The 13,261-nt window shown below is 42.8% G+C and overlaps 1 protein-coding gene across 3 annotated transcripts in view; it reads right to left on the minus strand.

The window, feature by feature from the left end:
- Nucleotides 1–2,290: 2,290 nt before the first annotated feature.
- DEUP1 (deuterosome assembly protein 1) overlaps nucleotides 2,291–13,261 on the minus strand; it is a 78,876-nt gene continuing 67,905 nt past the window's right edge. For all 3 annotated transcript variants that reach the window (XM_070426900.1, XM_070426899.1, XM_070426898.1), the window contains 2 exons: nucleotides 11,145–11,259; nucleotides 2,291–3,133 (listed from right to left, as the gene is read on the minus strand). In XM_070426900.1, the coding sequence (XP_070283001.1) occupies nucleotides 2,957–3,133; nucleotides 11,145–11,259 (292 nt within the window). In that variant the 3' untranslated portion in view covers nucleotides 2,291–2,956. The remainder of the gene's footprint in view (nucleotides 3,134–11,144; nucleotides 11,260–13,261) is intronic.

Below are 13,261 nucleotides of genomic sequence, written 5' to 3' on the forward strand. Positions count from 1 at the left end.
TCCGCTACCTCGGCTCCATTGCTTGGCTTCCTTCTACGGTGTCTTCTGTCTTCGCTCCCAGCCGGTATATGCAAATTAGCCGCCATCTTTGTTGGTGGTTAATTTGCATATCGCTCTGAATAGCCAATGGTGGGTGTAGCAAAGGTACGGTCAATTTGCATCTTTGTCTGTTATTAGATAGGATTATTATTTGCATAACTAATTCACTTCATTGTACTGATGGGGTGGTCATAATAATCTGGCCACTCAGTGTATATTTAAGCCATTATGAGGCAAACGTTAACTCAGGGCACACTTCCTCATTGAATTGACTTGCAGTGTTCAATGGCCTGACTGGGCTTTCTCCTATTTCCCTCCTTCCACTCCTTCCTTCGTGTGGTAGCTAGACTGGCTTTTGTGGTGTGCAGGAGGCTATAGCCATTGGCATGGTTTCTGTAGGAAAATGAGTTCTGTGCTAATAATAGAGCAAATCTGCTTCTCCTTCAGTCCCTCCCACAACAACATCTGGGCCAACTGCTCCGTGGAAGCCCTTTGGTCTGTGGAGGGCAGGAGAGGGGAGTGAGTGGGGATGGACAGCAAGGAGGCCTCCCTCCTCTCCTCCTCTCACAATGCAACCAGAGCTGCTTAATTTTTATCTTCATTATAGGTTGGGCTTCGGCATATGATTCCTTTGGAACACCAAATCCTATTGTTAAGCAAAACATATTGAAAACCACTGTTTTGAGAAAGCTGGTGTGAAGTAGAATCTAGTGATTTAAAAGAAGTTTGCTGTGGGCTTGAAATAATAATCCGGAGGAGCAAATGTACTGTTAATCCTGGACAGCCTGCAGGGCCATGCTGTCTTGACTGCTAACTTCTAAGAACATAGTAGCCTGGGTCTTCATTTCACCACCCAGCTTTCAACCCTGCCTTAGTCCTGAAGAGAGCGCAGTGGCATCCAGATTGGGGGATTATAAAGATAGACATACTTAAACTTTTGCCTTGTTTACATTTGCAGTAAGGACACAAAGGTTTTAGACTTAGTTTATGGGACACCCTTTCCCTAGACATCCCCTCCCCCGCCCCCCCCTTCCCACCCCCGTCTTCATAACACTTTGTGGACGGATCACGAGAATTCTTGATTCATATTACACAGTGTTTTACAAAGTATCATCCTTTAAAACAATATTAGTTTGTAAGAACATGTGATAAATAACTGCAAAATGCAATGGATATTTAATTTTAAAGCGTGCCTTTAACATTTATATAAAACATTTTTTTGTACTCGTTCAATAGAAACTTATCTGGCCACTGGGTGAAGCTAGCAATAAAACTACTGGTCTTAAGATAACACTGAAAATTATTTCCTTTGTGTCCAGGCTAGAAATGACTAAATAATTGAAAAAGTATGTTGACTTTTCTTATTTTTCTCACGGGGAGCTCTTTTGGGCACACTAAAGGCTTTGTACTCCTCTGATGTTTTTGTCATGAAACATGGCTCCTGTAGATATAGCCTTATTCACCATCTGCTTGCTTATGACAGCTGGAGCCCGGCGTCAGAAGCTGGGCATTTCTGCCTCCCTTGCTGACCACGATTTCAGAGGGTTTCTTTTTTTTTTTTTTTTTTTTTTTTAAATATATTTTATTGATTTTTTACAGAGAGGAAGGGAGAGAGATAGAGAGTTAGAAACATCGATGAGAAAGAAACATCGACCAGCTGCCTCCTGCACATCTCCCACTGGAGATGTGCCCGCAACCCAGGTACATGCCCTTGACCGGAATCGAACCTGGGACCTTTCAGCCCGCAGGCCGACGCTCTATCCACTGAGCCAAACCGGTTTCGGCTCAGAGGGTTTCTTAACAGCTTGGTTTCCAGGAGGAAGGACACTAGCCTTGCTGAGTCACAGGCTTGTTTTGGATTGAAACGAACAATGCCATGTGAAGGCTTTTTGCAGAGATCAAGAGCTATACAAATCCACACGGTCGAGTCCCTTGAAGTGATCAGGGCTCTGCAGTTTCACACAACAATGACACCTGTTATCTAAAGACATCTTGACTTACTTTTCAGTACATTGAGGCTTAATTTCCTTCAAGAGAAAAAAAAAACCCACTATAAAAGCTATGGGACTTACCTGGAGTAACTACATAGGGGTTTTTTCATCTTTATATAAATGTCATTTTAAAGAAAGAATAATGGATTATCATGCGCGCATATATGTAATGTGAATTTTATTGTTCACGACCATGCTATTGCTGTTCTATAAAGATTTGACATTTGGGTTTCAAGTCCATGGAATTTTGCATTCTTTTATTAAAAACAGAGGTATTATAACAACAATGCTTTATATTTCCTTTATCTTGTTCATGTCCATGAAGTACTAGTATTGACAAGAAAGCATTAATATTTGGCACACATATTGCAGGTGTGTGGACAGCACATTCCATTGTGTTGAAATAGAGACAACACAAAGATGAGTGCAGAAACAGTAAAGCTAGGTTTTTCTCTTCCTAATAGAGGTTTTAGGATGTTTATATACCTCAGAATACTTAATATTTTTCATTTTCACAAATTCTTGAGTTTTCAAACTAGTCCAACTGGGCTGCACTTGATTTATTTACATTTGGAATAAATATAGTGCTGCCCTTCCCCTCCTTCTGTGTGGTTTCAGTGGACATGATTCAAGTGGGAATAAAACTGCATATTTAATTCCAAAATATTCCTAGACTGGAAAAAAAAGTGCTCTTTTGGAGTAGTGATGTTTATTTTAGAGTAATTCTATAGCCAAACAATTTATTATGTGAATGCAGATATACAGATAGCGTGATCGAACAAAATACTATTTTCTAGCTGCCTTACAGAAATGATTTACTCAAGAAAACAGAACAAAATTTCTCAGTTTCATTAATCAGCTTCGTAAATATTTTGCCAGAGCTTTTTTTGTTGGGGTGGGGGAACAAGTAAAAAAAGTTTGAAAGCTCATGTGTGTCTATTTTGTTTTAGCTTGGTGTATTTATTGAGAGTAAATTCTGTATGTCTTTGCAGTTCATCAATATGTGTATTTAGAAGTTTTTCAAGTTCTTTTGCTCGCTTCTCTTCCTCCATGAGGAAATGCTGCGTGGCCAGGGACGCTGGGAAGGACGTGTCTGGGGGAGACTAAAGGAAGAAAGACAAGTTAGCCGAGGAGCACAAAGCCTTTTTAAATCTTCATACTTCCAGGCATTCTTCAGTCACTGCAACCCTTAATGAAAGAACATACCTTAAGCTGAATTCCCTCTACCAGTGTAATGCTGTCGCTAATGACATCGGCAAGGAGCTAAAACATCACAGCTCCGATACATAAAAAAAGCTCTAGAAGTGAATATTACAGTGTCCAACTGCAGATGCAGAGAGAACACAGTTACCGTGAAACTTTACCTAAAACATACTCCACTGATTTGTAAAACCAATGATTTTCATCTGAAAATCGGCAACCCTAAAAAGGCTGAAATCAGATTCTAGTAGAATGGGACGAAGAAAGCTTATAGAGGAAAATAATTAAGGATTACTTTAAAAGGGGGCTGACTGCTGCTAGGGAGTTATTTAGGTGAGGAGGGCGGAAGAGTGGGGAGGGCCATAGGCTGGGAGGGATCTTGTTTGTCCAATTACGGCCGAGAAAGCCTCAGTGATGGGTGCCCAGTTCCGTCCTTCAGGTAATAAGGAAGTGCTCATTTAACTGTGGCCTGTTTAGTGCGTACTTTTATCCCCTACCACGCACACAATATCTGTGGCTGAGGAATAAAGGGTGATATTAGGTAATTTTATAGTGCTCATTAAAAATAATTTTTAAGTTAATTAAAAATAAATTGGGGAAATTTGTACTTAAACCTTCTAGTTCTGTGGTCAACTTTTGTTTTATTAGGAAGAATGGGACTTTATGAAGAGTTTGGAGAGTCAGCAGTTTGAATGCAGGTGAACTTTGTCACGGGGGGAGGGAGGGAGATTTAGTTCACAAGTCTGGCCTCTGCTGGGGTCCAATCCCAGCGGGTCCAGGGGTCCCCAAAGGTGTGGACCGGCTTCCGGCAGGCCTCCGCCAAAATGTATGGGTCGTGGCAGACGATAGTGAAGTACCACAATCTTATCCAAGAAATGGCCCCAGCTGTAGCTGCTGGGCCAGACACAGTATCTTTACTGCAATACACTGAGTGGCCAGATTATTATGACCACCCCATTAGTACTTCATTGACACTTCCAAAAATACTGAATATTGAAAACTTCCTAAGCAAATACTCTCAAGGTTTTATTATTATTATTACTAGAGGCCCGGTGCACAAAAATTTGTGCACTCGGCGGGGGGGGGGAGGGGGGGGGTCCCCCAGCCCGGCCTGTGCCCTCTCGCAGTCTGGGACCCCTCAGGAGATAACAACCTGCTGGCCTAGGCCTGCTCCCGGGTGGCAGAGGGCAGGCCCAATCCCTAGGTGCAGCCCCTGGTCAGGCTCAGAGCAGGGCCAATTGGGGAGTCGGGGCACCGCCCCGTCATGCACAGAGCAGGGCGGATCGGGAGGTTGCAATGCCACCCTCAGTCACGCTCAGGGTAGACTGATTGGGGGGTTGGGGCACCGCCCCCTGTCACACTCAAGGCAGGGTCAATGGGGAGGTTGCGGCGCCACCCCCTGTCACTCACAGAGCAGGGCCCATCAGGGGGGTTGGGGCTCCATACCCTGTCACGCACAGAGCAGGGTCGATAAGGGGGTTGGGGAGCTCCCCCCTGTCATGCACAGAGCAGGGCCGATCAGGGGGTTGGGGCGCTGCCCCCAGTCACTCACAGAGCAGGGCCCATCAGGGGGTTGGGGCGCTGCACCCTGTCACACTCAGGGCAGGGCCAATGGGGAGGTTATGGCTCTACCCCGTCACACACAGAGCAAGTCCCGTGGAGGGGGGTTGGGGCGCCACCCTCTATCACCCACAGAACAGGGCCGATCAGGGGGTTGGGGCACCGCCACTGTCACACTCAGGGCGGGGCTGATGGAGAGGTTATGGTTCTACCCTGTCACACACAGAGCAGGGCCTGTGGGGGGGGGGGGCGGTGTTGGGGCGCCACACCCTGTCACACAGAGAGCAGGGTTGATCAGGGGGTTGGTGCGCTGCACCCTGTCACACACAGAGCCGCAGGGCAATCAGGGGATTGGGGAGCTCCCCCCCTATCAGGCACAGAGCAGGGCTGATCAGGGGGTTTGGGCGCTGCCCCCTGTCACGCTGATCCCGGTGCCAGGAGCCTCGCTGTTCCGCTGATCCCGGTGCCGGGAGGCATATTACCCTTTTACTATATAGAATAGAGGCCTGGTGCATGGGTGGGGGCTGTCTGGTTTGCCCTGAAGGGTGTCCTGGATCAGGGTGGGGGTCCCCACTGGGGTGCCTGGCCATTCTGGCTGAGGGGCTGAGGGCTGTTTTCCCGCTGGCAGTTGACTAAAAGCTCCCAACCGCTCCTTGTTTTCTTTATTTTTTTTTTTATTCTGGGCCAGCTTTAGCTCTGAGGTCTCACTGCTGAAAACATGGATACAATGTTGCGGTCCGGGGCTGACTAAAAGCTGGTTTTGTTTAGCTTCTTATTTGCAACATAGTAATAGTTGCCTAGAGTTGCAGTTGAGAGTCCGGCAAGTGAGGCGGGAACGTTGGAGTCTGCAGTCCCTGGAGGAAGCAAACCTCCCTGCTCACTTCAGTGCATGGCTGCCGGCCGCCATCTTGGCTGACAGTTAATTTGCATAAGGATACGCTGATTAGCCAATGGGAAGGGTAGCGGTCGTACGCCAATTACCATGTTTCTCTTTTATTAGTGTAGATTATTTGCATAACTAATTCACTTCATTGTACTGATGGGGTGGTCATAATAATCTGGCCGGTCATAATAATCTGGCCACTCAGTGTAGAATATCACAGCCTTGGGTATGTGGTATGCTGCTGTTCATCTGGCAAATGCATCCTTTTAATAATAAGGAGCAGGGCCAGCAGCATTAGCACTCACATGGCTTAGCCTAGACAACAGTGCACGTCCATGTTTTTGCCCCACTATTGTGTTATGTTAATGATGCTGTCACAGTCAATTCTGAAGGAGCCTGGGCCACCTGAACATTCCAAGGACTATAGACTATAAAACATCAATCATATATTCACATGAACATCATGCTAAGACCCGATGAACAAGAAGTGGTAAGCATGTAGAAGGCTTGGCAAGACAACATAAACTCCAGAGAGTGAAAGACAAGCCTCATAAGCAATTCAGGGGATTCACCCGGTGTTTTCAGGTGTCCAGCATAGCCACATGTCGCCTCTTTAGCACAAACTAATGCACCTTGAATTGTTATCACTACGAGAGAAGCACAAGGAGCAGGGAATCTAGATGGGTGAGGAGATGGTGCGTATCAGTTAAGTCCTTGAGACCAATTGCAGCCTCAAGGAAAGTAGTTTATAGCTCTAACCAGATATTATGATCATCCAGAATCTTGGAGAAGCTATGCCTGAAAGGAATGAACAACATGGAAAGGATGCTGAAGGCTCCCCTTCACCAGGTGGTACATCTACCCTGCAGCATGTGGGTGTTGACTGCTAATAGCTTACAGCTCGCCACTTCTCTGGAGACCTGCCCTCAGTTGCACTGGAGCCTCCTGCCTCATTGCAATCCCTCCTTCAGTGCATTCCCTCTCAGAGGCAAGCCTGATTGACACAGGGGCACAAAACACCAGACTTCTTGTCCTGCCGGGGAATCAACTCTGTCGTGTAATCCATGCTCCAAGCTCCTGGTGAGATCAGGCTAGACCAGTGGTCGGCAAACTCATTAGTCAACAGAGCCAAATATCACCAGTACAACGACTGAAATTTCTTTTGAGAGCCAAATTTTTTAAACTTAAACTATATAGGTAGGTACATTGTTATTAACTTAATTAGGGTACTCCTAAGCTGGCCTTTGCTAAAACATCCTCAATCTGATTGAGGTACGTTTGCTGAGGTCGACCCCTTCCAACTCTCCCATCCACACTCGTCTTGTATACTTGTTTCGTCTATCTCCTTATGTTCATCCTCTCTATATGTCCAAACCATGTCAACATACCTTTCTCAGTCCTCGACACTACATCTTCTTTCATCCACAACGTTCCCTAAAATTAACTTAATAAACTTTACTGAAAGTTTTAAGTTAACTTCGCACTGTACTTGCACGCCCACACATGGTATTTTGTGGAAGAGCCACACTCAAGGGGCCAAAGAGTCGCATGTGGCTCCTGAGCCGCGGTTTGCCGACCACTGGGCTAGACCAATCTTAACTGAGACCTCATTCTTATTTAGCTTTCCTTCCCTCCTCTCTTCTGCTGAGAATACTCTCTCAATAAATCACTTTCACAAGAATCTCCATTTCAGATTCTAGGGACCCTGACTGACCTCAGGCAGACAACATCCTAGATTCTCGCGTCAGTGACGAGGTGCCATCAATGCCATGTATTGAGAAAGGAAAACAGCAAAAGGAGCCCATTAAGGATAAGGTCTTATTTATTTGTGATTCCCCAGGTTCTAGCACAGATTCTGAATTTTGAATTAATATATGAATGAAAAAAATGCATTCTATTTTGAATAAAGCTGAGCTAGAGGTGACTAGGGACTCAGATTATCAAGTAAACAGTGGATCTATCAGACCAGATCTCAGAAGGTAGGTCTGGATCAGAGATATACATTTGGAAATTATATTGATTAAAGCCACGAGTCTGGTTGAAATCATCCAAGAGATGCAAATAAAAGAAGTTAAAAAACAGAATCCTGGGGGACACTTCATTTCAGGCACCCACTCCCATGGTCATGTTCTGGACATTGATAACTGCATTGTTTACTAATCAATATTTTAAGCAAACCACATATTATCCTTCTGCCTTACTTAGTCTATAGCAAATACCACAATGGTGCAATATTGGAAACTTTCCCTTTGCAACTGACAATGAGAGAAGGGTGCTGGAAATACCAGTTTTACTACTCAACATTTACCCAAGGTCCTGATCAGTACAAAAGGCAAGAAAAAGAAAAAAGTATAAAGATTTGAAAGTAGAAAAACAAACTGGCATTATTTTGATTTCAAATACAAATAAATTAGAAAGAATCTCCAGACCTGGATTACATGTATAAATTCAAGTGAGTATTTACCTGGGGAAAAAGATTGAGAATCCCACCTTGCACCATTTGCAAAAATTAATTCCAGATGTAGATCTAAATATGAAAAGTAAAGAGCCAAAGCTTCCAGAAGGAAACATAGGATAATCCTATATAATAAAAGGCTAATATGCAAATTGACAGAACAGCAGAATGACCGGTTGCTATGCTGCGCACTGACCACCGGGGGGCAGACGCTCAACACAGGAGCTGCCCCCTGGTGGTCAGTGCGCTCCCACAGGAGGAGTGCCACTCAGCCAGAAGCCAGGCTCACAACCTGTGAGCACAGAGGCAGTGGCAGGAGCCTCTCCCGCCTCCAAGGCAGTGCTAAGGATCCTTCGGGGGATGTCTGCCTGCTGGCTTATGAATATGATGTGCATGAATGTCATGCACGAATGTTGTGCACCAGGCCTCTAGTATTTTTATACCTTTGGGACAGGCAAATTTTTTAAATAGAACATCTAAAAATATTAACTATAAAGAAAAAGATTCATAAGTTTGTATTAAAATTAAGAACTGTGCTCATAAAAAAAATAAACAAAGGAAAAATAAACAAATGGGATGACATCAAACTAAAAATGCTTCTGCACAGCAAAAGAAACCATCATCAAAATGGGAGAACATATTCACCAATTTTACATCTGATAAGGGGTTAATTTCCAAAATATATAATGAACTCATACAACTTAGCAAAAGGAAGACAAAAGTGGGCAAAGAACCTGAATAGACACTTTTCCAAAGAGGACATACAGATGACCAATAGACATATGAAAAATGCTTAATGTCACTAATCATCAGAGAGATGCAAAGTAAAACTACAGTGAGGTATCACCTCAGACCTGCCAGAATGGCTACCATCAACAAATCAACAAATGACAAGTGCTGGCAAGGATGTGGAGAAAAGGGAACCCTAGTACACTGCTGGTGGGAATGCAGACTGGTGCAGCCACTATAGAACACAGTATGGAGTTTCCTCAAAAATTTAAATATGGGACTGCTGTTTAACCAGTGAGCCCACTTCTAGGAATATATCCTAAGAATCCCAAAACACTAATCACAAAAAATATATTCACCTCTGTGTTTATAGCAGCACTATTTACAATAGCTAAGATCTGGAAACAACCCAAGTGCCCATCAGTAGATTAATGGATAAAAAAAGGTGTGGCACATTTACATAATGGAATATATGGTGCTATAAAAAAGAAGGATCTCTTACCCTTTGCAACAGCATGGATGGACCTGGAGATTATCATGCTAAGTGAAATAAGCCAGCCAGAGAAAGACAAATATCTCATGATCTTACTTATTTTTGGAATCTAATGGAAAAAATAAACTAATTAACAAAATAGATCCAGCCCTGCCGGCGAGGCTCAGTGGTTGAGCATCCACCTGTGAAACAGATCATGGTTTGATTCCTGGTCAAGGCACATGTCCAGGTTGGGGCGTGCAGGAGGCAGCAGATCAATGATTCTCTCTCATCATTGATGTTTCTATCTCTTTCTCCCTTCCTCTCTGAAATCAATAAAATATATTTTTAAAAAACACCAAAAAACAAAAATATATTAAAAAACAAAAACCCAAAGAAACCCAAAATAGGTCCAGAGGCATGGATGCATGGAACAGACTGACAGATCTCAGAGGGGGAGGGGAAGAGATTAACCAAAAAACTTATATGCATATATGCACAGCCCAAGGACATAGATAACAGTGAGTGAAAGCCTGGGGTGGGGCAAATTGGGGACATCTGTAATATTGTCAACAATTTAAAAAAAGATTAAATGAAGAGGCAAGTAAGAGTGAGAGAAGATATTTTCAGCACATACAATCAACAAAGGGCTTATATCCAGAATATATAAAGAACTTCTACAAATTAATAAGGATAAAGATAATCCAATAGAAACTTAGGCAAGAAAATTGAAGAGACACTTTACAGTGGAAGATATCAGAATGGCCAGTAAATAAATGAAAAGGTGCTCATCCTCAGTAGTCACCAGAGAAATAAGAATTAAAACAACAATAAGATGTTACTAATCACTGACCATAAAAGCTAAATGTAAAAAGACCAAACACTATCATATGTTGGAAAAAATATAGAACAAAGAAAACACACATTATCTCACGTGTTAACTCAAATAGTTAGGAAAGCAGCTTGGCAGTACCTCCTAAAGATGACGTTATGCATATCCTGTTACTTAGCAATTCTGCTCTTTAGGTATACACCCAATGGAAATTATACACATGTGCACCAAAAGACACATACAGTGTTTTCAGTAGCATTGTTGTAATAGCCCCAGGCTATAAATGTCCGTCAACAGTAGAATCATTGTAGTATCATTGCATGCAGAATTTATATACAATCGAATACTATAGACTAACAAGAATAGATAAACTATAGTATGTAAAACAACATGGATGATGAATCTAATAAACAGTGTTGAGCAAAAAAAGCCTGAAACAAAAGAACATACCATTTATATAAATTTTACAAATGGCCACAACTAACTTATTATATTACAAGTCAGGTTATCTTGAGAGCAAGTTGGAGGAGTGACTGGAGGTGGGTGGGGGAGGGCGGCTTCTGGAGTGCTACGGCTGTCCTATTTATTACCTGGGTGGTAGTTACATTGATGTCTCCCTTCGTGACAATTCATCAAGCTGTCCAGTTCTGATTTGTGCATGTTTCTGTATGCATGTCAGAGCAACAGAAAAGATTTTAAACGGGCACAAAAGATCACCTGTAGCTCTTTAAAATATAGAGATTCTTGAGGACTTATGGAATGTCCAGGGGTGAAGTCACAGTAATTCTGGCCTGCTCTAGAGATGAATACCATTGATTGACATATTTCATGGAACATTATGGTTCTCTTTTCTTTTGTAGATAGGCTTGGCCAAACCACTCAAGCAGCAACGCCTTTTTAACAACTATGTACACATCCGTATATCGGTATCAGTGTAAGTGTAATCACCTCTTAAAAAAAAAAATCCAGCACCTGCAACTCACCAGTGGGAATACTTCTTCATCACTAACCAAAGGACTTGTCATCTCTTTAATTTGAAACGGCAAAGGTGGCAACGGAGGCGTTGCACTTCTATTTGGCTCGCAGTCTGGGCTAAGCCTAAGAAAACAAGGAAGGGTTGTCAATGTTGCTACCAAGGGCACCTGTTTGTTTATGTAGCTAAGGATTTTAACTTCTCTGATGTCTAACTGGAGGAAAATACACCAAATGTTTGGGCTTGTTATCTGGGTATTTCTTTGACAAAAAGGCAAACGGATTAAGCAAACAAAACAAAACAAAATTTATAGACCCAGACAACAGTATGGTGATTACCAGAGGGAAAAGGGGTTGGGGGCAGGTAGAAAAGGATATAGGAGGGATAGTGATGGAAGACTTGACTTGGGGTGGTGAACACACAATACAATATACAGATGATGTATTATAGAATTGTACACCTGAAACCATATAATTTTATTAACTAATGTTACCCCAATAAATTCAATTAAAAAAATAATTCCAAACTGGGAGCAGACAGAGGCAAAGGGAGATAAAGGCAATGGAAGAGGTGTGGAACCGGAGGATGGGGGGCCAAAGACAGGGACAGATGGGAAGAGTGTAAGCAACAGCAGATGGAAGGGAAGGGGCTGCCAAGATAAGGGCCCAGTACAAACAGAAAAATAATTAAGGGCAATAAAAATAAAAAAATATCTATACTAGCCGAACCGGTTTGGCTCAGTGGATAGAGCGTCGGCCTGCGGACTGAAGGGTCCCAGGTTCGATTCCGGTCAAGGGCATGTACCTTGGTTGCGGGCACATCCCCAGTAGGGGGCGTGCAGGAGGCAGCTGATCGATCTCTCTCATCGATGTTTCTAACTCTCTATCCCTCTCCCTTCTTCTCTATAAAAAATCAATAAAATATTTTAAAAAAAAAAAAATAAAAATAAAAATAAAAAAATATCTATACTAATAAAAGGGTAATATGCTAATTAGACCAGACATCCTTCTGGACAAAGCTGCAGCTGCAAATGGCAGCTGCTGCTGTGAGGGCCCGGTCGAGGAACAGGCAAGCCTCAGATGGCAGCTGCTGCGAGAACTGGGCTGAGGCTCAGGCAGCCGCAGCAGCCAGCAGTGGCAGCAGCAGCAGAGTGATGGGGGCGATGCCTTCCCCTGATCGGCCGGTCACCTCCCGCAGAGGGAGGCCAGACTGCAGCTTAGGCCCACTCCCCACAGGGAGCCATCAGTAGGACATCCCCTGAGGGCTCCCGGACTGTGAGAGGGGGCAGGCCAGGCTGAGCCCGCCCCCTCCCCCCCCCCCCCCCCCCCCCCAGTGCACGAATTTTCATGCACTGGGCCTCTAGTATAAAATATAAAAGGTATTTCTTTGAAAATAATTTTCCTGATGAATAATTTCTACTTAACTTAAAAGACTTAGAATGATTAATAATGAAGCAGAAAACTTTGTACAGTAATCGATAAAAATATTCTGTCATCCTTATTGCCTACATTGCTTTCCTCTCTGTTTTACTTTTGTATTTCTTTGCCACTTAATCAAATAACATGGAAACCAGTTTGAGAAAAATCTCAAAACAGCTAACAATACTGCCCTTGACAGTTCTAAATAGATAATTAATTTTTTTTCTATTTTATGTAACCTCACTGGCTTTCTTAACAGAATTATACTTTTTAAAAATTCTAGAACAAGTCATTCTCATTCCTTTAGGAATTAATACTTTAGAGTACCTTTTCAATTTAAATAGTCTCCTAAGCATCTCCATACTGTTGACCTTGAGCAGGTGCTTTTATCTGATAGTTTAATGTTTCCACGTATAAAAAAAGGTGTTTATGAGAATTGACCTCCACAATTTGGATGAAAGGCACAGTGCAGGATTTGCTGTTTGTGTTAAAATATACAGTTGAAAGTGAGACTGAATAAAATACCAGTGAAGTTTTAAATTTTGGTATGCTGACTAAACAAATGAATAATGAAACAAAGAAACAAACCAATTTACCCTAAAATTTTACCCAAAAAGGTCTTAACAGTATGGGCTGTTTGGGACTAAATAAATATATTTCTGAGTGTTAACTCATGAAAATGGGGTTTAAATTGAATAAAAATCATCAA

The sequence above is a fragment of the Myotis yumanensis genome, unplaced genomic scaffold, assembly GCF_028538775.1.
Source record: "Myotis yumanensis isolate MYYU_CA2020_CCGP unplaced genomic scaffold, mMyoYum1.0.hap1 SCAF_10, whole genome shotgun sequence".
In the NCBI taxonomy this organism is placed as follows: domain Eukaryota; kingdom Metazoa; phylum Chordata; class Mammalia; order Chiroptera; family Vespertilionidae; genus Myotis; species Myotis yumanensis.